This window comes from Bubalus bubalis, chromosome 19, assembly GCF_019923935.1.
Source record: "Bubalus bubalis isolate 160015118507 breed Murrah chromosome 19, NDDB_SH_1, whole genome shotgun sequence".
NCBI lineage: Eukaryota > Metazoa > Chordata > Mammalia > Artiodactyla > Bovidae > Bubalus > Bubalus bubalis.
In genome coordinates, this window is record NC_059175.1 from 59,255,200 (window position 1) to 59,282,782 (window position 27,583).

Below are 27,583 nucleotides of genomic sequence, written 5' to 3' on the forward strand. Positions count from 1 at the left end.
TTTTTTTTTCCTTTAAAATTTTTATTTATCTATTTTTATTGGAGTATAGTTGCTTTACAATTTGTGTTAGTTTCTGTTTTACAGTAAAATGAATCAGCCATACACTTACATATATACCTCCCCCTTTTGGACCTCCTTCCCATTTAGGTCACCACAGAGCATTAAGCAGAGTTCCCTGTGCTGTACAGTAGGTTCTCACTAGTTATCTATGTATCAATGGTATATGTGTGTCAATCCTAATCTCTCAATTCCTCCCACCCTTCCTTTCCCCCTTGGTATCCATATATTTGTTCTCTAGCTCTGTGTCTCTATTTCTGCTTTGCACATAAGATCACCTATACCATTTTTTTAGATTCCACATATATGCATTAATATATGATCTTTGTGTTTCTTTTTCTGACTTACTTCACTCGTATATGACACTCCCTAGGTCCATTCGCATCTCTACAAATGACCTGGTGTCATTCCTTTTTATGGCTGAGTAGTATTCCACTGTGTATGTGTACCATATCTTCTTTATCCATTTCTCTGTTGATAGACATTTAGGTAGCTTCCATGTCCTGGCTACTGCAAATAGTGCTGTTATGAACATTGGAGTGCATGTATCTTTTTGATTATGATTTTCTCTGGCTTTGTGCCTAGTAGTGGGATTACTGGATCATAGGGTAAGTCTGTTTTTCTTATTAGTATTTTTTTTTTTTTGATAAGAACACAACTTAAGATCTACCCATTAACAAATTTCAAGTATATAATAAAGTATTGATAACTGTGGGCACTGTGCTGTAGAGTAGATCTCTAGAATTTGTCTTGCATAACTAAAACTTTCTACCCTTTGACCATCATCTTCCATTTCCTTCTTCCTTCAGCCCCTGGCAACACCATTCTACTCTCTGCTTCTATGAGTTTATTTGGGATTCCACATATAAATGAGATCATGCGGCATTTTTCTTTCATGTGTAGCTTATCTCCCTTGACAAAATATATTCCAGGTCCATCCATACTGTTGCAAATGGCAGAATTTCCATTATTGAAGCCTGAATAATATTCCATTGGATGTAAATACCACATTTTCTTTATCCATTCATCCATCAGTGGAGATTTACATTGCTTCCATGTCTTGGCCATTGTGAATAATACCGCAGCAAACGTAAGGGTGCAGATATCTCTTTAAGATCCTGAACATGTCCTCCCCCTGCCCATTTTAAGACACTCTGGCTCCACTGAGAGTCTTTGATCAATACAGAGAAGACAAGGATAGTGTAAAGAAACTTCTAAACCTTTATTAGACTTGTGAAACTAACAGCATGATAGGAACGGAGCTTGCGGCATCTCAGTTCTTATAGCTCAGTCTACATTTTCATAAGATTTCAAAAGCCTGACATGTTTTTTAATATTATAAAATATTTTCCAATATCCTCCTAATTTAGTACTCTCTACCCCTATAATATTCAGCAACACCATCAGTGCAGAAATGTCTGGGAATAGGGGCAAGGTGATTGGGGTATGCAGGGGAACTTTTCAATAATTTCCTTCACTGGTTCTGTCTTCATTTTATTGCCTCCTTGTAAGTTTTGAAATCTGGTACTACCAATTCATACTAAGAAAATTCCAGGTACATTCAAACTCTGTCTTGGCATCGGCCATGTAAACCTACAAAACAAAGAACAGCAAAGAATGTGTCAATTCTTATCCCAATGCTAATCTGACCTGACTGCTTTGTATAATTATACACACACACACACACACACACACACACACATATGTAATAGTCATATTTCTTTGCCTGTAGAAGAAAGAGGAATCTAATATTTAGCTGAAATAAGTTGAACTTCAGCTATACCCCCACTCCCAATTCATTTTACGTGGATCCCCAACATAATTGAGTCCAAGTATGTTTGAGATTTCCCGCTTTTAAAGCTAAAGGGAAAATAAACAGATAGGACCTAATCAAACTTATAAGCCTTTGCATAGCAAAGGAAACCATAAACAAAATGAAAAGACAGCCTGCAGACAGTGAGAAAATATTTGCAAACGATGAGACCAATAAAGGGTTAATTTCCAAAATATACAAGCAACTCATATAACTCAATTAAAAAAAAAAAAAACAACCAAAAAGTGAGCACAAGATCTAAATAGACATTTCTCCAAAGAAGACATACAAATGGCCAACAGACACATGGAAAGATGCTCAACATTACTAATTATTAGAGAAATTAAATCAAAACTGCAATGAGATATCACTTCACACCAGTCAGAATGGCCATCAGCAAAAAGTCTTACAAATAATAAATGCTGGAGAGGGTGTGGGAAAAAAGGAGCCCTCCCACACTGTCGGTGAAAATGTAAACTGGTACAGCTTCTATGGAGAACAATGTGAAGGTCCCTTAGGCATTAAAAACAGAGCTACCATGTGGTCCTGCAGTCTCACTTCTGGGCATATATCCAGAGGAAACTATCATTTGAAAGGATACATGCATCTCAGTTTTCACTGAAGCACTGTTTACAATAGCCAAGACATGGGAGCGACCTAAATGTCCATCAACTGATAAGTGGATAAAAAAGATGTGGTACATATATACAGTGGAACATTACTCAGCCATGAAAAAATGAAATATGTTATTTGCAGCAACATGGATGGACCTACCTAGAGATTATCATATTAAGTGAAATAAGTTGTAAAGAGAAAGGCAAATACTGTATGGTATCACTTATATGTGGATACAAAGGAACTTATCTATGAAGCAGAAATAGACACAGAGAACAGACTTGTGGTTGCTCAAACGCTGGGGGAAGGGTTGGATTGGGAGTTTAGGGCTAGAAGATGCAAACTATTGTGTGTGTGTGTGTATATATATATATATTCATATATATATATTCATATATATACTGATATATATATGAATCAGTATACACCTGAAACTAATACATTGTAAATCAACTATACTTTGATAAAATAAATTTTAAAACAAACAAACATGCTTGGGGCTGGTGCACTGGGACAACCCAGAGGGATGGTACAGGGAGGGAGGAGGGAGGAGGGTTCAGGATGGGGAACACGTGTATACCTGTGGCGGATTCATGTTGATATATGGCAAAACCAATACAATATTGTAAAGTTAAAAATAAAATTAAAAAACAAACAAAAAGCTAAAGTTAAATAAGCATGTCAGACCCTTTTATATCCACTTTAATTTGATGCTGCTTTCCCTATTGGCAGCTATTATGTTTCTCTCCTTTCTCTTTTATAGCCAAATATCTCAAATGAAGGTCTGTCTGCTATTTCCAGTTTTTTTTTGTTTAACCTCAAATTCTCCTTCACTTCCAGCTGTCTAGAATTCACAAATGCTAGTGTACTGAAACAGTCCTTTTCAAAGTAGATAGTTACCTTTCTAATTACCAGGTTCAGTGGTTTTCTTTTCTTCTTATTTTCCCCAAAATTCTCAGAGAAAAGATCATTAGCTTTGATATGAAGTTTATGGGGGTACCTTCCTTTGACAGGAGGGTTGCAAATGGAAATCAGATGGAAGGTCTCCAAGGCCTAGAAGGAATGAAGGTGCAGTATGTCCTAGAAATAGGACAGTATCAGATGCTTATTTTTGTGTTTCCAATGCTTATTCCATTGATAGAACTGATAGAACAGTTATTATCGACCACAACAGGTCTATGTGACTGTTAAGTAATTTGCTGTATAAGAATCTTTGTGTGGAACAGAACTTTTCTAAGAGCTTAGTGAAATTCCTGTTGCTCATGTTCCATCATCTAAAGGTCAGTTTCCAGCTAAGAAACCTCTAATTATGCAACTGGCAGCCCTGCGGCTACCCGCTGGTGTCGGTCCACGGTGACAAGCTGTAAGAGAGAGTCAGATTCTTGACCTACATAACTAATGAGTAAAAAGAGCACTGCAAGTCCTGGAGTTTTCCTGGTTGAGAATCCCTGGAATCTACTGTAGAGCTGATGATTCTTTTCCTTTCAGATTGCTTCCTTTTCTGACACTAAGTGGCTGTTACAATTTTAGAGAAGTCATGGCTCCTTATCAGCTGGCGAACATGTCTCTCACTGTGTCTCCTCTGGCTGTCACTTTGCATTGTAAAAATTTGAACTTGTGGGGATGTGTGCTTCTTTGGGATTAAATATGCTTCTAGCCCTCATGACTGCATCAAACTTAAAAATGCTTGCGCTCCTCTGTTGAAGTACAGTTAAGTCCCCTACATATATATGAACGTTTTAAGTTGCGAACTTTCAAAGATGCGAACGTGGATTCTATCAGTGTCAGGCGTGAGTGAAACCCCGACTTGCCCTCCGTCTCCTCTTGCTGACGATCCTTCGGCTCTACCATCTCCCACCCCTTCTCCCTCCTCTAGTCAGTGACACTTCTTGCCTATTCACTCTATGCCAGCCCCTGTGTGCCAGCTGCTGTCCTGTTACTACTGTACCTTTCAAGGTACTGTGTACTGCAGGATTAAAAGTGTTTTGTATCTGTTCGCTTTTTATGTGTTATTTGTGGGGAAAGTATTATAAACCTATTACAGTACAGTACTATGTCGCTGATTGGGTAGCCAGGCTAACTTTGTTGGACTTACAAATTGGACTTACAGATGTGCTCACAGAATGGAACTTGCTCATAGGTAGGGGACTTCCTGTAGCAGTCTTTGGAGAGTAAATGTTTGTCTCCACTTTTCCTGTCTCAAGACTGGATGATAACCTCCTCTCCTCCCCAGACCATCAAGCCTTCCGACATCGCTACTGTCCGCACGCTAGGCCGACCCCCTCATCTCATCATGAGGATCATGGATTGTGTGCTGCTGCTGTTTCAGAGGAAAGTCAATGCAGTGAAAATTGACCTGGAGAAAAGCTGCACAGTTCCTTCCTGGCAGGAATCTTTAAAACTGATGACAGCAGGAAACTTTCTACAGAATTTGCAGGTTGGTAGTTCAGTAATGATGGGCTAAGAGGGGACTCAGACTTCATTGGAGTGTCTGGATCCTTTAACAGAAAATGAATTTGCATGCATGTTTTTTAACTTACTGTTTTTCATCTTTATTGGGGTATAACTGATAAATAAAAATGTATTATAATGAAAGTGTATGACTTGATGTTTTGATGTTTGTATTGATACATTGTGAAATGCTTTCACCATAGTCCATCCATTTGTTGTTGTTCAGTCACTCAGTCATGTCTGATTCTTTGCTACCCCATGGACTGCAGCACACCAGGTTTCCCTGTCCTTCAGTATCTCCTGGAGTTTGCTCAGACTCATGCCCATTGAGTTGATGATGCCATTCAACTATCTCATCCTCTGGGTTTAATCCATCCATTAAATCTGATAAATATCCAATTAAATATCCTTTTTTTTTTGGTGGTGAGAACACTTAAGATCTAGTCTCCCAGCAAATTTCAAGTATATAATACAGTATTGTTCACTATGTTCACATTGCTGTGCATTAGGTCCCCAGCACCTTCTCATCTTGTATAACTGACACTTTGACCCTTGACCTTTGACCAGCATCTTCCCCTTTCTCCTCCCCAAGTCCCTAGCTACCACCATTCTACTCTGCTTCTGTGAGTCTGACTGTTTTAAATTCCACGTATAAGTGATAACAGGCAGTATTTGTCTTTCTCTGTCTGATTTATTTCACTTAGCATATGCCCTCCAGGTCTGTCCATGTTGTTATAAGTGGCAGAATTTCCTTCTTTTTTAAGTCTGAGTAATATTCTTCATCAGAGAAGGCAATGGCACCCCACTCCAGTACTCTTGCCTGGAAAATCCCATGGACCAAGGAGCCTGGTGGGCTGCAGTCCATGGAGTCGCTAAGAGTCAGACACGACTGAGTGACTTTACTTTCACTTTTCACTTACATGCATTGGAGAAGGAAATGGCAACCCACTCCAGTGTTCTTGCCTGGAGAATCCCAGGGACGGGGGAGCCTAGTGGGCTGCCATCTATGGGGTCGCACAGAGTCGGACATGACTGAAGCGACTTAGCAGCAATATTCTTCATATATATTTAAAATTTGTATTTAAGTATCTCCTCAGAGTAGAAGTTTCTCTTTCAAATATAAGACATTATAAGCATTAGAGCTTTAGAGTTTCTTTATATGTAAAATATGAGTAATTTGTCATCTGTATGTTTGCAAATATCTTCTTTCACTCTCTGCCTTAGTTGTTCATTCCAGTAATTGTGTCTTTCGGTAAGCAGATGTTCTTGTTTAGTATAGTCCAGTTTATCAATATTTTCCTTAATAGTGCTTTCTGTGTTCTGTTAAGTAAATCTTTGCCTGTCTCTAGGGTAGAATAAATGCACCTATCTTTTCTTCTAAAAGTTTTGTTGTTTTATCTTTAATATTTAGATCTTGAGACAACTGATTGGGATTCCCAAGCCCCATCCATACCCCACACAGTAACTTCAGCACTGTCTTTCATTCAGCTTTTATTTTTAAAATTTTTTCATAGTTTCTTTTTAAAATTTTAATTTTTATTGAAAGATAATTACTTTATAATATTATGATTATTTCTGCCATACATCAACATGAATCAGCAATAGGTATACATATATCACTTCCCTCTTAAATCTCCCTACCACGTCCCTCCCCATCCACCCCTTTAAGTTGTCACAGAGCACCAGCTTTGGGTTCCCTGTGTTATACAGTAGATTACCACTGTCCATCTATGGTAATATATATGCTTCAATGCTACTCTCTCAAATAATCCCACCTTCTCTCTGCCTACTGTGTTCAAAAGTCTGTAGATAGGTTCATCAGTATCATCTTTCTAGATTCCATATATATATGCTAATATGCAATATTTGTCTTTCTCTTTCTAACTTACTTCACTTTGTATAATAGGCTCTAGGGTCATCCATCTCATTAGAACCAACTCAAATGCATTCCTTTTTATAGCTGAGAAATATTCCACTGTGTACACATATCACACTTCTTTATCCATTTATCTGTTGATGAACATCTAGGTTTCTTCCGTGTCCTAACTGTTGTAAATAGTGCTGCTGTGAACACTGGGGTATGTGTCTTTTTCAGTTTCGTTCAGTTTTTAATTTAGTGTTGCCCATGTGGCTACTGTGGCCAGAGCATCTGGTGAGGCCTTTTGCAGCAGCTCTAACAAGAAGTAGCTTCTGAAACCATTGGGTTATACGGACTTGTTTCAGATAATTGAAATATGAGCCTCTGAGATGCAAGTGCCCTGTGAAGGAATAGCATGCTATTTGGGTGGAGAGTGGGTGGTGATTAATCTCATTATGAGTGTGTGAAAGACCAGTGGTGGTAGGGGGTGGGGCTCAAAAAATACCAAAAAATGTGGCAGTGGCATTGGGCTTGCCTCATATACCTGCTGCCAAGCCACTGTTCTTGGAAGCTACTTTGCTATTTGCCTTCTGTCACCACCATCCTTCCACTGCTCCCAAATATTCTTCTGGCTTCACTATTTTTTAAGTCTCACAAAAGAAACTTGGATTTTTAAGGAGGTCTGAATAAAGGTGAGTTTTGCTGTGTGCTAGGTATGTTCTGTGCAGACTTATTTCTATGAATTATTTAGGTGCTATATTTCTTTCTACTTGGAAAACATTTAATTATCTTCATTGAGATGATCAAACACCATTTTTAAAAGGTCCAATTCCACTGATTGGTCAGTCTTCTCTTTTAATGCAAGAAGGCACTCTTAATCCATTTCTGTTACTATTTTAAAATTTTATCCCTCCAGAAGAGAAAAGTTCTCTCATAATCTTGACAGTTCAGTGATTAAAAATTAATTCATCACCCTGAAGGCTTAATGTCCAACTGATTTTCGTCACATTTCAGGCGAGTTTAATAGAACCTCTCTCTGAATGTGTTAAGCATTCGGTTGCTGCTAAATGCTAAATATTTATGTCTAAATATATACACTTTACATATCTACTTTATTTGCAATGCTAAATATATATATCATTTTATTTGCCTAATATCCTGAAAAATCGACAAGATATTCATCCATTCTTGGATTTAACCGTTTGTTTCAATGGTATGAGCATAATGTGATTATGACTTAATGGACAAAGGCATTTTAACTTTATTTCACTCCATTCTTCCACAGCAATTCCCGAAAGACACAATCAATGAAGAAGTGATAGAATTTTTGAATCCTTACTTCGAAATGGCAGACTACAACATCGAAACCGCTAAACGAGTGTGTGGGAATGTAGCGGGTCTTTGTTCCTGGACCAAGGCCATGGCTTCCTTCTTTTCCATAAACAGAGAGGTGTTGCCTCTGAAGGTAAGCTTCCTTGGTGGGGCTTCAGGATGTGTGCCAGCAGGGGGTCTCTGGGTCAACAGGGCTTGTCTTTCCTGCAGCAAAGGAGTCTCAGGTGTTATTAGTCTCAAGTCTATGATAAGAGCTGGTGCTGGACTGGCCAAGCATAGCATGTTTCTTTCTTCTCTGTAATCCTCCTGCCACTGGAATGGTGTGGGCCTTAAGCATGGACTCTACAAGGATACTAAGTCCACTGTGGGCTGCTGGACATTTCCCCCCTGCCCCCCGACAATGTTAACTTGAGAAAAAGAAACACAGAAAACTATAGCATAGGATCCACCAGTAATGTCCAAGAGCTCTTGCCAGGGAGTCCTATGAATGAGGCGGGGTGGACACAGTCACTGGTGGCTGGATTTGTCTTCAGAGGTGACATAGTATTCCCTCTCCCTTTGACCCTCAGGAAAGAGACTGACTAGCATCCTTTATTTAATGTGGGCTGACAATATGCCACTGTTTCTCTTTGAGTTATTGAATTTCTCAGCTTTATTTGTCCATGTCTCCACACCATTCAGTGAGTCTTTAGCAGATGGAGAGGCAAGTACATGTTTTGAGAATAAAATATTAATGCCTCAAAAATTACACCTAATGGTTTGTTGATTATTTTGCTTTCGTAGAAGTCTGATCTCTTTCAACCATCAACTAAAATCCTCTTATCCTTACAAACTACATGAGGAACTTAATAATCATGCTAAAAATAATCAAGAATAAAAAGAAGATAGGGAGAGAGTTTCAAGTTCCATTTTATTTTCTCATTATTACCATACCCAGAGCATTTAGTCAGTGGGGAGTCTCTGGAGGTCTTAGGGGAACTTAAAACAGAAGGGATTCATTTGGCTTAGAGATTTTTAGAGCAAATAGTTGAAGTCATGCTGTCAGGTACTATGGATTCAGGACCATTGAAGACTCCAGTTGGCTATTTTGATACCGACTGAACCACTGAGTCCAGTGAAAAGTATAGGGCATCCTTTGCAAAATTTTCCAGTGGGTAAGCATACATAAGTGTCTCCAAGGGAATTACACTTGAATTCACAAGGGGGAGTTTTTATTTTGTTGTAATTACTTGAAATAAAATGAGTTAAAATAAGTACAAAATAATGGACATTCTAAACAAGGCTTATGCAAGAACAACATCTTCTCCATTATGTTTGGTACAAGTCAGGCTCCATCCAGTCCCAGGACAACCTAAGTCCTACAGTAGGATGTGAAGGGAACACCAGGCGGGGGAACCTTCTAGTTGTACCTGGAACCTATGCTTCTCTTCTGAGAAGCCTGTTCTGGGGGTGCCCTCCTGTGTTATTAGCAGCATCCAGCATCTGGAAATCTTTAGTTTGTCAGGTCCCTCCTAATTGCCATTGTCATAAAAATAAACATAGTTACATAGATCCTACATGTTCATTGCATAGAGAGAAGTAGAAGACAAAGAAAGTGCAGTCTCATTGGGCAACTGTGCTCAGTATATTAAGAAATACAGACCAAAGGGTCTAACTTCACTGATTTCTGAAGGGGTTTCTCTTGTTTCCCAAGTGAAGAGTTTGAGGACACTCCTTTGACTCCAGTGGGGACCTCTTTACCACTCATTAGTGATGGAGACACTGAGGGACTCTTCTTTCATCTTACAATTCCTCTAGACTGGCCAAGTGACTTCTAATACTGGATAAACTTAAACAAATATTGATGACAAGAATTTCAATTTAAATTCTATTCAATTTCATTCTAATAAGATTTCTCCTTAGAAACTCTGTGAAAACTAATAAATATGAGTTCACATAAGCAGAACATTGCAACAGTAGAGCCTTAAATATTGAACACAGATAATAACACTATTATTTATGGAGGGACTTCCCTGGTGACCCAGTGGTTAAGATTTTGCCTTCCAATGCAGGAGTGTGGGTTCCATCCCTGCTCAGGGAGCAGAGATCCCACATGCCTTGATGCCAAAAAACCAAAACATAAAACAGAAGTCATGTTGTAGCAAATTCAATAAAGACTTTAAAAATGGCCCATATCAAAAAGATCTTTAGAAGAGTGATATTAATATATTATTATCTATTAAACTTTTATTATAGACCAGGTTCCAGACTTGGGTTTTTAGCTGCTATCATATTTAATACACACACAACACACTCTCATAAATCTTAGCAGGTAGTTTTTCAATATCTTAATGGAGAAACTGAGGCTCATAGAGTTTAAGTAATATTAATAGAGTCCTACAGCTCCTAATGTGAGCAGTTGGATTTGAAAGATTTTTATACCCTTTGATTATATCTTTTGAATACTTCATTAAAAATATTATTATTATTATTATTTTTTTCTGAGGAAAGTCCTTGAAAATATCCAAAATTTGGGGGACTGTGATACTTTGACATTACTGGGTGGCTTTATAGTAAGTTGACAGAGTAGCCTTGCTGTTCCTCCTTGTTTAAGTCATGGCAACAGATTCTTCTTAGAGCAGAGATGAAGAAAAATGTTCCAAGAGTCAGAATATTTGTAAACTGTAATTTTTAAGCCATGCATTTGCTGTCATTGGTTCTAGTCATGGAACTAGATATTCCTTTAAAGAATTATTCTGCCAAAATTTGGGAACCTGGGGTTATCAGATAAGAAAATAACTTATCTCAAAAGAATATTTTTAAGATAATCTTTTCTTCTCAAACACTTCAGAAATAATATCATGCTGGTATTGGGTTTCCCCATTAAAGTCAGTTTTACCATTTTAAAAACTTAAAAGAGGGAATTTAGGTTTCAAATTTTTTTCAAAAAAATTTAAATTCCTGTAAGCACAGACTATTTTCTACATCACCTTTTCCAAATATTGCTTTTTTTTTTCCCCCAATATTGCTTTTGATTATGTCTTTTGAGTCTAATTTAGCTTCCTTAAAACAAATATTTTTATTTGGTCACAGCTCAAGTATCAATTCTTTACTTGAAAGCAAGTAATATATGAGAATTACAGGAATACCATCAAGTCCATCTCTACCCACGAAAACCTAGATCTTTATATTCAGTGATTAATTATGTTTCATTCTTTGTCTTGTTTTAACATCTTCATTAACAGTGATGAGCTCTCCTTGGCAAATGAGAGCTAAATATTCTAAATATGAAATTTAGCTAAATATTCTAAATATTCAACTTTTCCCCTACAACTCAATATTAAAATAATCTGCAATTTGCCTTTATGCATTTCCTATTACAGCGTTCGAATTTAGGGACTGGCAAACTACGGTCCGCAGGCCAAATCTAACCTACCACCTGTATTTGTACTGCTCATAGAATTTTAAATTAAGTACTTAAACAAAAGTCTTGATTTTGCATCTTGTCCCCCAAAGCCAGAAATATTTACTATCTGGAGTTTTATGAAAAAGTTTGCTGACTCTCTCTTAATGATTTATAATTGTCTGCTTACAAACATGTCAAGTTCACATGAAGACTTGGCCTTGATAATGTAATTTGAGAAGACTCTCAAAGAACAAAGAAAAGGTGCAGCATGGACTTCCTTGAGTTCTCAGATGTGACTGGATGCCTGGGTTGCTGCCTGTCCCTTCATTCTGTGTGTGTCTTGTGCAGGCCAACCTGGTGGTGCAGGAGAACCGCTACATGTTGGCCATGCAGGATCTGCAGAAGGCCCAGGCCGAGCTGGACGACAAGCAAGCCGAGCTGGACGTGGTGCAGGCTGAGTATGAGCAGGCCATGACCGAAAAGCAGGTGACTGTCCTCTGACACTGTGGTCAGCCCTTCACTCCTTCCTGCTTTCTCTCTCTAAGGGTTTGAATGCCAGCGGGGATTCATTTAAGTGATGTGCAGTACGTGCTTATATACATACATACACACATAGACACACAGCACATGCGCCTTCATCAAGTCCTGGAGTTTGTTTCTAGCAGACACCAAGGACCTTCAGTGAGAGGTCAGGATAGTCAGCCAAAACAGAAGTCACTGCTGGAACATGGATGTTCTGGGTTTTCTTGTAAATTGTGATGAACGCAGCGTCTTGTGCAGCATTTTTGATATGTTTTTCAAGTCACATCCTCCCACTTTATCTCATTTAATCTTTAAACAATCTCTCAAGGTAGGCAGGGTAGATATTTTTACTTTATTCTCATTTTAAAGAAAGGAACTTAGGGGACTTCCATGGCGGTCCAATGGTTAAGACTTTGTGCTTCCAATATAAGGAGTGTGGGTTCAATCCCTGGTCAGGGAGTTAAGATCCCATACGGTGCAGCAAAAAATTAAAACAAAATGAAAATTAAAAAAAGAATAAGGAAAGGAACTTAGGTTTAGAAAGGACAAGAGAAGGGCTGTTGATCATAGGCATTGATCCTAGGACTAGATTAGATCTTGATCATCTGATGTCTTTTCAGGCCTCTCTGCTGGACCAACCTGACCACATGGCTGTGTCCCAGTCACAGAGACCACCCACAGCCTTCTCAACCTCTACATGTTTTGCAACTTTCAGTTCAGTTCAGTTTAGTCGCTCAGTCATGTCCGACTCTTTGCGACCCCATGAATCCCAGCACGCCAGGCCTCCCTGTCCATCACCAACTCCCGGAGTTCACCCAGACTCACGTCCATCGAGTCTGTGATGCCATCCAGCCATCTCATCGTCTGTCATCCCCTTCTCCTCCTGCCCCCAATCCCTCCCAGCATCAGAGTCTTCTCCAATGAGTCAACTCTTCGCATGAGGTGGCCAAAGTACTGGAGTTTCAGCTTTAGCATCATTCCTTCCAAAGAAATCCCAGGGCTGATCTCCTTTAGAATGGACTGGTTGGATCTCCTTGCAGTCCAAGGGACTCGCAAGAGTCTTCTCCAACACCACAGTTCAAAAGCATCAATTCTTCAGCGCTCAGCCTTCTTCACAGTCCAACTCTCACATCCATACTATTTAGCACTCTTTAAAATCAAGGTTTGTATATTTCCTCTCCACTGAGCAGCAAGCTCTTTCATTGATTTATATTAACTCCAGTTCCACTGGGCCCTCCTTCATTCTGGAAATCAAGGCAGATGTAACATAAACCTAATGTAGCTTAAGCTTCATTTTCCCTCACTTGCACAGGCCCCATAAATGCTGAGTTTACTGGGAGCCATGGAGAGGTCTATGGGGAGAGTATTTTATTCAGATAAAATACCTGGAGATCCCAGGGGAAAGGGACCTGAATTCTTCACCATCAGGACTTTGTAGTGTTTTTTCCCTGCTGATTCTCATTACATGTTCACTTGGCTGTTTTGTATTTGCAAAAATTCTTTAATGATTTTTTTAAAGTGATCCCCAGATTATGTAAGCATCTGTCCTCACAAAATCTCTATCTGCCTCTGATAAAGCCTACATTTGGAAAACAAGATCTAGATTCTCCCTGTGCTTTCCTTGATGATTTATTTTAGAACCTTTGCTGCTTCTCAGTTGTCACTTGGCTGGATTGAGATTCCTGCTCTGTTGTTCTGTCCCTTTACAGAGTCCCAGTGAGCAAATTTAGATAAACATCAGTTTCACAGTGTGTAAGATGTGTGGTATTCTCTGTTAAAGATAAGTCTCCTGAAAGCAAAATAAGAGCTTTATAGAAATTTTGGAGAAGTAATTATGTATCATCATTTGGACTTATTACTTATGGTCTATGGAATTCACTTATAATATCAAGAGAAATTTCACTTTGCAGTTTGAAAGACTACTTTAGAAACTATGAGGAAGGCCTGTTAATTTCTAACAGTTGGACACTCACATTGGGAAGCGCTGCTACATGTAGTAAACATGTTTTACAGCCTCATTTTATTATCTTTCAGTTTTAACAATTTTGCATTAGTTCACTCAAGCTCTTTTGTTTTCGAGTATCTGCTATTTGTTAGGTGAGCAATTATAAGGGCCATGTAAATACAGCTACTATAAAGGTATGGCTTTAACTTAAAAATTTGAATTTCAACAAATGTCATGTATTTTTCATTAAGAAAACAGAATCTGGCCATGTGCTGGCCTGCCCACAACAGGTTGGCGTGAAGTTGATCTTTAGTCATGGTGTTGCTTCTTCCTCCATGGGGCTCCATGAGAGTCCAGGGTTACAGACTACAGGGAGGCAGGGGAGGGTTTCAAGGCTTCGGTCCATGGTCACGACTGTGACCTCATTACCCAGGTGTGCAGTCCCTGGAGGAGTGTGTGTCTTGCTGCTGTGTGCACAGGGCAGGGCTTTGTGGAGGGCCCACTTCCCCAGGAATCTGGTCACATTCTAGGGCATTGGGAGAGAGAGGGCCAGGAGTACTACCCATGGAAGCCAAGGAATTCTGCACCCTCCCCCTAGCCAGGCTCAGAGGGAAAATTCATTTCTCACTCCTGTCTTCTCCCATCCCCCATTTCCCAATCCCCTCTGAGGAGCCTGGGCTTCCAGAAAACAACAGCTGGGAGGGGAGAGGTTGGCCAGTTTATATTCAGCCACACAGAAGTGGGGATGGGGAACTTAGGGAGGATAACTTAATATTAAAAATATCTTTCATATGAAAAGTTTGTTTTAAAGGTAAACAGATATAAATAAGGGCTTTTCTGGTGGCTCAGTGATAAAGAACCCACCTTCCTAATGCAGGAGATGTGGGTTTGATCTCTGATTCTGGAAGATTCTCTGGAGGAGGGCATGGCATCCCACACCAGTATTCTTGCTTGGAGAATCCCATGGACAGAGGAGCCTGGAGGGCTACAGTCCATGGGATTGCAAACAGTTGGACACAACTGAGTGACTAAACAGCAATAACAAGAAAACAATGATGTCGTATGATACTTCCAGCTGACATCTTTCGTTTTGGGGAGATACAAACAAATATGGATGGTGTACAGGTGTGGGTGTACCTCTCATCTGGGCTTTTGGGTTTTCTGCATTAACTCGAGTGGGAAGGAAAACTGAGCAGACTAGAACAAACTGGAACAAGTATCTTGTTTCTGAAAAACACGGTATTATGCTATTTTTACAGAAGCAATTTGTGTTTCTTTATAGAAAATACACATAGGTAACCCTGGTGATAAAGCCTAAAAATATCTTGCTCTTTATCATTTTGTATCTACACATATGCCTGATATACATATATTTTAAATTCACGTAAAACTGTAACAGATCATTCAGTACATACTGCTTTATAAATGAAATTTAACTAATGATTATTTTTCATAATGATTATATTTTAATGGCTTCAGATTATTGTTATTCACAATATACCATAAAGTATGTAAACATATAGAATATGTGTATGCCATATATATTATATAAATATGTGTGAATATTACATGAACTCCCAGTGACTTGTCATATAGCTAAATCTTTATCCATATCCATTATTGTTTCATAAGTATACATATTTACTGGTAGAATTAACAGCTGTCTCTTCAATATTAAGAAACTGAACCCTTTGCTTTTTTTTCCCTTAAAATTTTTTTAAAGAATTTTTATAGTGTTGTGTTGGTTTCTGCCATTTAACGTCACAAATCAGCCATAATTACATATACTGAGCCATTTGTTTTTAAGAACAAAGCTCTGAGGGCAACAGTGTGTGGCTGTTGCTGTGTAGTCACTTCAGTTGTGTCCGACTCTCTGTGACTCCCATGGACTGTAGCCCATCAGGCTCCTCTGTCCATAGGATTTTCTAAGCAGGAATACTGGAGTGGGGTGCTGTTTCCTTTTCCCGGTTATCCTCCTGACCCAGGGATTGAACCCAGGTCTTCTGTTTGGCAGGCAGACTCTTTACCACTGAGCCCCCTGGGAAGCCCAACAGTGTGTGGAAGTCTAGTTAGAGGTCTTTTATTGACACAAGAGCAACAGGTAGGGGGCTGCTGAGTTAATGCGGCTGGAATTTGTGAATAAGCTTCAGAACTCCACAACCTCAAGACAATCTAGAGTTTCACCTGAAATCAAAGGAGATATGGAGTTAGACAAAGCAATAGTGATGCTAGAACTTTAACATGAGAGCCATCATTTCTCATTTTAAAGTGGGGATATGCATGTCTTTACATTTTGTTGTGCTCTGTGATATTAGCATGTGTGCTTATATTTTATTTGTAATTTTTGATAGAATCATCAGCGATGCAAATTTTCGTTATATCTCAGTTTATGAAAATCTGGGGAGAGTCTACCCATTGGCTCAGGACCCCTCCTGAGGAATCCCTCTATGTTTCATAAATAGGGCTTAACATGGGCTGGACTGACCCAGACACACAGAAATGGAAGTTAATGCTTCCTGTGAAATAAATGTCTCACGTTTCTCACAAAGAAGTATAACATATAATGTTTTAGAATTATGTTTTTGAGCTGCAGGCTCTATTTTTCTGAAAAAAGTCTTTCTTCTTGTTTAGACCTTGCTTGAAGATGCAGAGAGGTGCAGACATAAGATGCAGGCTGCTTCTGCTCTGATCGGAGGCTTGGCAGGAGAAAAAGAAAGATGGACAGAGCAAAGTAAAGAGTTTGCTGCACAAACTAAAAGACTTGTAGGTATGTAAATCCCTTTATTAGCTTCCCAGGTGGCTCAGCAGTAAAGAATCCACCTTCGATGCAGGAGACTCAGTTTTGATCCCTGGGTTGGGAAGATCTCCTCGAGGAGGAAATGACAACCCACTCCAGTATTTTTGCCTGAAGAATTCCATGGGCAGAGGAGCCTGGCAGGCTACACAGTCCATGGAGTTGCAGAGTCAGACAGGACTGAGTTATTAAGCACACACACACAAATCCCTTTATTAATGAGATGATGTGTTGACTGTGATAGGGAGTGAGCAAACTTAAGCTTTAATCAGAATATACATCAACACTCCATTACTTCAAATTCCTCTGTGCGTGTGTGTGTGCATCCAGCTGTTTCAAAAGGATGAATGTTGGTCTGGCATTTAGGCAACCTGTCTTAGATAATGTGTTAGTCACTCAGTCATGTCCGACTCTTTACAACTCCATGGACTGTAACCCAACAGGCTCCTCTGTCCATGAAATTCTCTAGGCAAGAATACTGTGAGTTGCCATTTCCTTCCCAGGGGAATCTTCCTCACTTAGAGACTGAACCTGGGTCTCCTGCATTGCAGGCAGATTTTTTACTGTCTGAGCCACCAGGGAGGCCCGTTAATGACCTTTAAACTCTTATTATCAGGTCATTTTTGAATTCTCCTATGAGTGAATGACCACATAGATCAAGGTCATTTAGAATGGAGGCTGTGTCTTCTGAGGTTAGAAGTCATCCTCTCATATTCAGTAAGATCAACATAATCCAGTGCTTGACTATCAGCAGTTATTACTTGTGGGCCATGTGGACTGTTTTCACAGTGAACTGAACTGCTTATTCACAAGACACAGCAACTTGTGGTTACAATTTGGTTTCTGAAATTTAATTCAAAAGAATGATTGTCTTTTTTTTTTGCCACTTATATTCTGCAGAATTACAAGGCTGTTCATAAAGTGTTTCAGTGGTGTTTTGTTTTTTGTTTTAGGGGATGTGTTGTTGGCTACAGCTTTTCTATCTTATTCTGGTCCCTTTAATCAAGAATTTCGCAATCTGCTGTTAAATGACTGGCAGAGGGAAATGAAAGCCCGGGAAATTCCATTTGGAGACAATCTAAACCTCAATGAGATGTTGATTGATGCTCCTACCATTAGTGAGTGGAACCTCCAAGGCCTGCCCAATGATGACCTGTCTGTTCAGAATGGAATTATTGTCACAAAAGCATCTCGCTATCCTTTGCTAATTGACCCACAGACTCAAGGCAAGATCTGGATTAAAAATAAAGAAAACCAGAATGAACTCCAGGTAGTTTTTGTTTGAATATAAATGGGCTTCCCTGGTGGCTCATAACCTAAAGAATCTGCCTGCAATGCAGGAGACCTAGATGGAACCCTGGGTTGGAAAGATCCCCTGCAGGAGGGCAGGGCAACCCACTCCAGTATTCTTGCCTGGAGAGTCCCATGGACAGAGAAGCCTGGTGGGCTACAGTCCGTTGAGTCACAAGAATTGGGAAGAACTGAGCTACTAAGCACACGCATGAAACGTGCTACTAATCAATTTTATTGCCCCAGATCAACAGTATCTGAGAATTATTTCATATTTATAAATGATTTTGTTATTAATATTTAGATATTAATATTTATAAAACAGTGTCTAAAAATTGCATTATTTGGATTCTTGTTTATCTCTCCTAATGCTGTCCATTAAAGGGTTCAGACTCCCTTCTGTTAGGGCCTAAGGCTCTTCTTGATAAACAGAGCAGGGCAGAGCTATGTCACACTAGGTGTGCGGCAAATAAAGACACTTTATAGTTATTCCGTGATTATTTGTCACAAATGTGGTGGTTGGGGGGAAAGGCAGTATTGTCACACAGAGCTTTTACCTGCTTCCTAGTAAAAGGAAATGATGCCATCAAATGCTCTGGAGATTCTTTAGAAAACTGAAAATAGAGCTACCATATGATCCTGCAATCCCACTCCTGGGCATATATCTGGGGAAAACCATAATTCAAAAAGATACATACCTTCCAGTGTTCATAGCACTGCTTACAATAGCCCAGGCATGGAAGCAACCTAAATGTCCATGGAGAAATGGATAAAGAAGGTATGGTATATTTGTACAATGGACTCAGCCATACAGAAGAATGAAGTAGTATCTTTCACAGCAACAGGGATGGACCTAGAGATTATCATACAAAGTGAAGTAAGCTAGACAAAGACAAATATTATATGTCACTTATATGTATTAGTAGAATCTAAAAAATGATATAAACAAACTTATATACAAAATATAAATAGAGCCACAGACATAGAAAACAAACTTACGGTTACCAAAGGGGAAAGGTGATGGAGGAGGGATAAATTAGAAGTTTAGGATTAACATAAACACACTACTATATATAAAATAGATAACCAACAAGGACCTACTGTATAGCACAGGGAACTTTTTCTATATTTTGTAATAGTCTGAAAAAAATATTTACAACTGAATCACTTTGCTGTACACCTGAAACTAACACAATATTGTAGATCAACTCTTAGTGCCTTTTAGTGCTGTTTGCTCATTTGTGCCCGACTCTTTACGACCTCATGGACTATAGCCCACCAGGCTCTTCTGTCCGTGGAATTTTCCAGGCAAGAATACTGGAGTGGCTTGCCATTTCCTCCTTTAGGGGATCTTCTCAACCCAGGGATTGAAGCTGTGTCTCCTGTGTCTCCTGCACTGTGGGCAGATTCTTTACCCACGGAACCCCTTCAATTAAATGAATAAAGATAAGGAAATGATGATTTGCTAAGCTAAAGAATGTGATCTTGTTTCCAGATCACATCTCTAAATCACAAGTACTTCAGAAATCACCTGGAGGACAGTCTTTCTCTCGGAAGACCCTTGCTTATCGAAGATGTTGGGGAGGAACTAGATCCAGCCCTGGATAATGTTTTGGAGAGAAACTTCATTAAGACTGGATCTACCTTTAAGGTAGGTTAAACCTGCCAATGACAGTGTGCAGAGCAGTTTCCACGAGGCCAGGTCAATGTGACAGAGGTCACAGTTTCTCATTAAACATCAACTCAGATTCAAGTCTGGGGCAGGAGGCATTTGCTTTTCTCTTCCTCACTTCCTGAGTTGGGATCAAGAGTAGCCTTTTTAGGAACATCTACTTCACTTGTATCATGAAGCCTGACTCCATTCTGATGTTAGACTTTGCATGGCTTTCAAGCCCCATCATGCCCCCTCCCGTGTCTGGGCAAGCTGATGAGAAAACGTGGCTCTGCTCTCTTTTGGTGAAAGTGAAAGTCACTGTTTTCAGTGACTATGAAGTGCATGGAATCTATACAGTCCATGGAATCCTCCAGGCCAGAATACTGGAGTGGGTAGCCTTTCTCTTCTCCAGGGGATCTTCCCAACCAGGGATTGAACCCAGGTCTCCCACAGTGCAGGCGAACTCTTCATCAGCTGAGCCACAGTGGGAAATCCAAACCGTGCAACTCCCTGTTCATGACCATATCTGGGAAGCCTCATCTTAGTCGCATCCCGTGACCTCCGTAAAACCCTAAAACACCTGCCCCTCTCTGGTCTCTCAAGTGATTTTTCTTTGGACCTGTTTGGCAGCCTACCCTGAATCTCCAGAAATTCTCATGTGAATAATAAACCTTTTCATATCTTTTTGGTACATGATAGACGTCATCAGTCTTGACTTCTGAACCAGATTTTGGTTGGGGAATCCATCTCACTTCTGCAGTATGATCACAACAGTTTTGGTGATAAATTCTATGTGCGTGTATGCTCCGTTGCTTGTCTTGTCTGACTCTTTGCAATCCTGTGGACTGTAGCTCGCCAGGCTCCTCTGTCCATGGGATTCTCCAGGCAAGAATACTGGAATGGGTTGCCATGCCCTCCTCCAGGGGATCTTTCCAACCCAGGGATCAAACATGTCACCTGTGGCTCCTGCATGGCAGACAGATTCTTTACTGCTGAGCCACCACGGAAGCCCACGGAATAAATTCAGTATTTATTTATTTATAGTTTTATTAATTTGTTTATTTTTGGCTGTACTGAATCTTCATTGCTGCCTGGGTTTTTCTCTCAGTGCGGTGAGTGGGGGCTACTCTTTAGTTGCGGTACATGGAATTCTCATTGTGGTGGCTTCTCTTGTTGCAGAGCATGGGCTCTAGGGTGCTCAGGCTTCAGCACTTGTGACACGTGGGCTTTGTAGTTGCAGTTCTCGGGCTCTAGAGCACAAGCTCTATAGTTGTGGCATATGAACTTAGTTACTCCTTGGCATGTGGGGTCTTCTTGGATCAGGGATCCAACCTGTGTCTCCAGCATTGGCAGGTGGATTCTTTACCACTGAGCCATCAGGGAAGCCCCAAATTCTATTTTTATTGGATGATATATATTGGATGGCATCACTAACTCAATGGACATGAGTTTGAGCAGGATCCAGGATATGGTGAAGGAGAGGGAAGCCTGGCGTGCTGCAGTCCATGGGGTCCCAAAGAGTTGGACATGACTGAGTGACTGAACAACAACCAAAAAATGTTGGATAACTTCCTTTCCTCCCTCCTTCCCTTTCTTTCTCCTTTCCTCCTTCCTCTCTTACTTTTGTCCTTCTTTCTTTTTATCTTAGTGGCCTGAAGCCCTCTGAATGCCTAATGAACATTTCTTTTTAAGTATACACACGATCTCCAGGTGTATAGTGGTTTAAAGCAATACTAGATTCTAAGCAAAAAAACACACAGTAAAGTGTATCTGGGTTTTATTACTTTTAACTTTCTTTTTATAACAAAGGTGAAAGTCGGTGACAAAGAGATAGATGTGATGGATGGCTTCAGACTCTACATCACCACCAAGCTGCCCAATCCAGCCTATACCCCTGAAATAAGTGCTCGGACCTCCATCATCGACTTCACAGTCACTATGAAAGGTCTCGAGGACCAGTTACTGGGGAGAGTCATTCTCACAGAGAAGCAGGTAAGTAAAGTATGCAACAGAGTAAAGTATGCAACCCCACCAGGGCTTCCCTGGTGGCTCAGACGGTAAAGAATCTGCCTGCAATGTGGGAAACCTGGGTTCGATCCCTGGGTTGGGAAGATCCCCTGAAGGAGGGCATGGGAGCTCACTCCAGTATTCTTTCCTGGAGAATCCCCATGGACAGGAGGAGCCTGGCAGGCTACAGTCCATGGGGTCACAATGAGTCAGACGTGACTGAGCAACTAAACACAACACAGAGTGCGACCCTCCCCCTTTCTGCATCGCATTATGATTCTTTCATTGACAAAAATAAGATGAACATCGTGATGGGATTGAGTCCCCCCTTTTAATTCCTGTGTTTCTTCCATTATTCATTTTCAAGTGTCTTTAATAACAAGTAACCAATTATCTATCCAGTACATTGCATCTGTATCACATAAATAACATATATCATCAATTGATTTTATATAGGGGAATGATGTAACTATGACAATATATGTCTCATTTTCAGCATCACGGTTCTGGTTTTACACTCCTTAAATTTTCTGAAGTTTGTTCTGTTCCTGGTTCTAGTCACCTGTTGAGTTTTAGCTTTCTAGTGTATGTCTGGGGTTTCCCAGGTGGCACAGTGGTAAAGAATCCACCTGCTGATGCAGGAGATACGGGTTTGATCCCTGGGTCAGGAAGATCCCCTGCAGGAGGAAATGGTGACCCACTCCAGTATTCTTGCCTGGAGAATTCCATGGACAGAGGAGTCTCGAAGGCTGCAGTCCACATGGTTGCAAAGAATCAGACACGACTCACCACACATACACACATGCACACACACAGTATATGTCTAAGTTTTTATTTCATTTGATTCATTATTATGCTTTTGGAATATAAAATTGAAACATTGTACCCAGATAGCACAGCATTGCCAATTCTTATTTGTTAGCCAAGAGTGCTTGCTGTATCTTGCAAGAAGGCAAGTTTGTTACCCTGGATTTCACTGTGGAACTTGTGAAGGCTACTGGCTTCATTTCGCTCTAAGCATAATTCTGTGTCTGTTTTCTCTCAATGAGAAATGGCCAACAATTTATAAACTTCCTTGTTCTGAATCAGCATTTTCTCCAGGGAACATTTGAGCTGTAAGGAAAGAAATCTGGAGGGTTTTAATGGGACTCTGTCGACGAAGCTGTGTGAACTCTGAAAGTTGCTATTGATTTTCTTCTTGAGTTAGATATCCATGAGGAGTTCAGTTTAATTTATGCCCCCCATCCACACTGACCTGAAGATTTATTTAGGTTAAAACTATTGGCAAAATATTTGGAATCTGCCCCTCCCTTTCTGTATTACCTCTTCTCTATGTCTCACCATGCGTGCTCCTCTGAGCCCTTCCTTGCATATATATTTTTCTCTCTCTCCTTCCCCTCTTCCTTTTCTATGAATCTTCTCTATTTATTTAAAAAATCCCTGGTGGCTCAGACAGTAAGCAATCTGCCTTCAATGCAGGAGAACAAAGATTCAATCCCTGGGTTGGGAAGATCCCCTGAAGGAGGAAATGGTAACCCATTCCAGTATTCTAGCTTGGGAAATCCATGGACAGAGGCATCTGGTTGGCTACAGTTAAATGCCATCACAGAGAATCAGAATCAACTGAGTGACTTAACACTTTGAATTTCACTTTTCTGTTTATTTTTAATTTATGGTACACAGATCATAGAGTTATGTAGTTGGAAGTTGCATTAAGAGGGTTTAATCCAGTTTCATCAATTCACATGGTTGGTGACCTCCATGCGGTAGGAACTGATGCTAGAGTTCCTACCACAGACTGGAATAACAGCCTTCCAAATATGTAGTTGTTTATTTTTGGAGTCTCAGTCGAGATGGTTGAAGTAGTTTAGTGCTGACGCAGCCTCACTTCAGAAAGGACTAGGATTCTTAATCAACAACAAGGCCTGTGGAGCCTGGGCATCCTTGAGGGTCTTCAGGATAATATTAATTACCTGTATCTGTCTGTCTGTCTATCTATCTACTTACCTACCTACCTCTCTTCCTTCCTTCCTCCCATTCTTTCTTATTTCCATTCTTTCTTCCTTCCTTTAATTTTTATAGGAGTATAGTTGCTTTACAGGCTTCCCTGGTGGCTCAGTGGTAAAGAATCCATCTGTCCATTCAGGAGATGCAGGTTCGATCCCTGGGTCAGGAAGATGCCCTGGAGAAGGAAACAACCCACTCCAGCATTCTTGCCTGGGAAATCCTGTGGACAGAGGAACTTGGTGGGCTACAGTCCATGGGGTTGCAAAAGAGTCCGATATGACTTAGCAACTAAACAACAACATCAAGAGTTGCTCTACAGTATACCTTTTGCTGTACAGCAAAGTGAATCAGCTATGCATATGCATAATCATATACATGGACGTCCCAGGTAGCACAGTGGTGAAGACTCTGCCTGCCAATGCAGGAGATGCAAGAGACGTGGGTTCAATCCTTGAGTCAGGGAAGATCCTCTGGAGTAGGAAATGGCAACCCACTCTAGTATTCTTGCCTGGAAAATTCCATGGACAGAGAAGCCTGGTGGGCTACAGTCGGAAAGAGTTGGACATGACTGAGCAAGTGAGTACACATATACATAAACATATACATATATCCCCTCTCTTTTGGATTCCCTTCCCATTCAGGTCACCACAGAGCGCTGAGCAGAGTTTCCTGTGCTCTGTAGTAGGGTCTCGTTGCTGCTGCTGGTGCTGTTGCTTCAGTCGTGTCTGACTCTGTGCGACCCAATAGACGGCAGCCCACCAGGCTCCCTGGTCCCTGGGATTCTCCAGGCAAAAATCCTGGAGTGGGTTGCCATTTCCTTTTTCAATGCAAGAAAGTGAAAAGTGAAAGTGAAGTCACTCAGTCGTGTCCGACTCTTAGTGACCCCATGGACTGCAGCCTACCAGGCTCCTCCATCCATGGGATTTTCCAGGCAAGAGTACTGGGGTGGGGTGCCATTGCCTTCTCTGAGGGTCGTGTTAGTTGTCTGTTTTATACACAGGCTCTACTTTTACCTGTGGTGTTGGCTTCAGGAGGTTAAGGATCTTTGATGGTACTTTGAATAATATGCTTGTCCTCAACTTTTTTTCTGTTCAGCTGAGATGAATGCAGTCTCCTTGGGAAAAAAATAATTTGTTTTCCCAGATTTTTAGTTGCAACAAAACAACTCCAGGACTGAATCATTAATTGTGGCAGCAGAGGTTTAAAATGAAGTAAGGAGTGCTTTAACTCACTGGAAGACTTTGAACAGTCTTGGAAAGCCAGTAAGGATCCCAGGCCAGACTTTTCCTTACTTCCTGGGAAAGCTGGAAGTGTCTTGACACTTCATTCTCTTACCATCATCTCATTATCAGAGTTCATTCCTGGCTCACAGTAAATGATTCTTACAGAAGTGTGGTCAGAGTAATGTGACACTCTTTCTGTTATAATAATGGAGGGCCATCTTACCCTGAACCACAGTATAATACAATGTGTAATTGCTATTTTCTTTTCTCTAAAGAAAAGTCTTATGCAAGAAGTGAGCTTCATTGTTGCTATTGTTCAGTCACTCAGTCATGTCCAAATCTTTGTGACCCCGTGGACTGTAGCACGCCAGGCTTCCCTCTCCTTCACTAACTCCTGTAGTTTCCTCAAACTCATAATCCATTGAGTCAGTGATGCCATCCAACCATCTCATCCTCTGTTGCCCCCTTCTCCTCTTGCCTTCAACCTTTCCCAGCATCAGGATGTTTTTCAATGAGCCATCTCTTTGCATCAGGTGGCCAAAGTATTGGAGCTTCAGCATCAGTCTTTCCAGTGAATATTCATGGTTGATTTCCTTTAGATTAACTGGTTTTATCTCCTTGCTGTCCAAGGGACTCTCAAGAGTCTTCTACAGCACCACAGTTTGAAAGCATCAGTTCTTCGGCTCTGAGCTGCTGGACTTAATTGTGCTGGATTTTAAGTAGCCTGCTTTCTGCCTGAAGCCTTTCCTTTTGCAGCATCTGTTCTGCCCACTGTGCCCCTGAATCTGCTCACTCTGCTAAATCTTTGCAGCCTGAGCAAGTGGGTCTAAGTTGATCTCCAGTACTTTCAGGGAATTTTTTATCATCTAGTGACTCAGTTGATAAGAGCTTATGTCTGTGCCTATTTAAATTATTTCTTTGACTTTAGCAACAATGCAGTCTCTCTTACAGTGATCACTTTTTGAATGATTGTAAAAATGTCAATATTAAATGCTATTGAGCCAAGGAGGGGGCTATTGGAAGTTAAGAAAATCCCATAGGTATGAGGTTGATGTTGGAAAGCATCTAAGAAATTCCCTAAATGTGGGGAAACATTGAAACCAGTGGTAAACTTCTTCAGTCAGGATGAGTTATGCCTTTACTGTTCTGTTGATCCTTCTGGTGAAAGGAGGCTTGGAACAGTAACTTAGGATGCAAGGGAAAGGCCATTTGTCTTTGAGTCCATAAATTCACCAGCTGTCCAGTGTTCTGGGAATATAGGCAGTGAGGAAGAGTCTTATTATCACACAGGATCTGGTCTCACAAATGCTCTGCTGTCCAGCCTGTCAGACCCTCAGGTTTTTTTACTTAAGAAACAAATGGAAACCATAGAGCATATGAATGGAAGGAAGGCAGATTTTTAAGCAACTTTATGATTTTCTCTGTGCTTCACGGAAGTCTTTTTAAATGCATGGGCTGTCCAAGTTCACATCAAAGTCCTGTATAATTGTTGATCCGATGTTGTTCTTGTGAGTAGATTTAGACAGCTTCTTGTTGTCACCAGAAGGTGATGTATCGAGACCTTTTTAAACAGGCAGCAAACCAGTAGCCCTCCAGAAACTTTCCTTTAAAGAAACCCATTCTCTTAGGGTCTCTCTCATCTTGATCCTAGAGGATAAGACAGAAACTCAAAGAGAACTATATACTCCTTGGAGAGAAATATTCATATCAGTTAACAACCTCTACTGGCCATACAATGCAAAGCCTCAAGGGTCATCATTGTTCAGAATTTCAGATGAGCAAACAGGTGTGTGATATAATTCTTTTGGACGTAGAAGGACCTGAACTTGGTGGAACTGACATGAAAAATAACTTAATAAAGACACTAAATAGACATTGTTATCACCAGCTCATTTGGTGGAGAAACAAATAAATCTGAGTTCAGTTGTTTAACCTTTCATTTTAATTACCAGTGCAAGGTACAGAGAGAAGAATCTTTGGGAATGAAAGCCTGAGTGATACCTTAAAATGAGAACTGTGAAGGCTGCCATCTATTTGCTTTGATTGTTTCCAAAACTCTGGTGATAGATGAATTTTATGTCCACAAAGAATTTTTGTTTTCATTTGTATCTTCATTGAGCCACTCAATTAAAAAAAATTCTTTATTTATTATTTTTGGCAATGCTGGATCTTTGTTGCTGTGTGGGCTCTTCTCTAGTTGCAGCAGGTGGGGGCTGCTCTCTAGTTGCGGTGCTCAGGCTTCTCACTTTGATGGCTTCTCTTGATGTGGAACACGGGCTCTAGGGCACACGGGTTTCAGCTGTTGCGGTGTGTGGGGTCTGTAGTTGTAGCTCCTGGGCTCTAGAGCACAGGCTCAATAGTTTTGGCACATGGACTTAGTTGCTGCACGGCATGTGGGATCTTCTCGAGTCAGGGATTTGAACCCATGTCTCCTGCACTGACAGATTCTTTACCACTGAGCCACCAGGGAAGCCCCTAAGCCACTTAAGTTTTGATCATTTAATTAATTAATAGTACATTTCCTGAACTTGCGCTGAATCACTACTGTACTTTCTTACTCAATTTGGGAATCCTTTTCACATTATCACAGTTTACATAACATTTTTTGTTTTAGCCTTAATATAAAGAAT

The 27,583-nt window shown here is 40.4% G+C and overlaps 1 protein-coding gene across 1 annotated transcript in view; it reads left to right on the forward strand.

Moving 5' to 3' along the window:
- The window catches only part of DNAH5 (dynein axonemal heavy chain 5), a 336,311-nt gene that overhangs the window by 249,070 nt on the left and 59,658 nt on the right, over positions 1 to 27,583 (forward strand). The window contains exons 59-65 of the mRNA XM_045163647.1: positions 4,719 to 4,922; positions 8,080 to 8,259; positions 11,860 to 11,997; positions 16,610 to 16,745; positions 17,726 to 18,042; positions 19,558 to 19,713; positions 21,526 to 21,708. Of these exons, the coding sequence (XP_045019582.1) occupies positions 4,719 to 4,922; positions 8,080 to 8,259; positions 11,860 to 11,997; positions 16,610 to 16,745; positions 17,726 to 18,042; positions 19,558 to 19,713; positions 21,526 to 21,708 (1,314 nt within the window). The remainder of the gene's footprint in view (positions 1 to 4,718; positions 4,923 to 8,079; positions 8,260 to 11,859; positions 11,998 to 16,609; positions 16,746 to 17,725; positions 18,043 to 19,557; positions 19,714 to 21,525; positions 21,709 to 27,583) is intronic.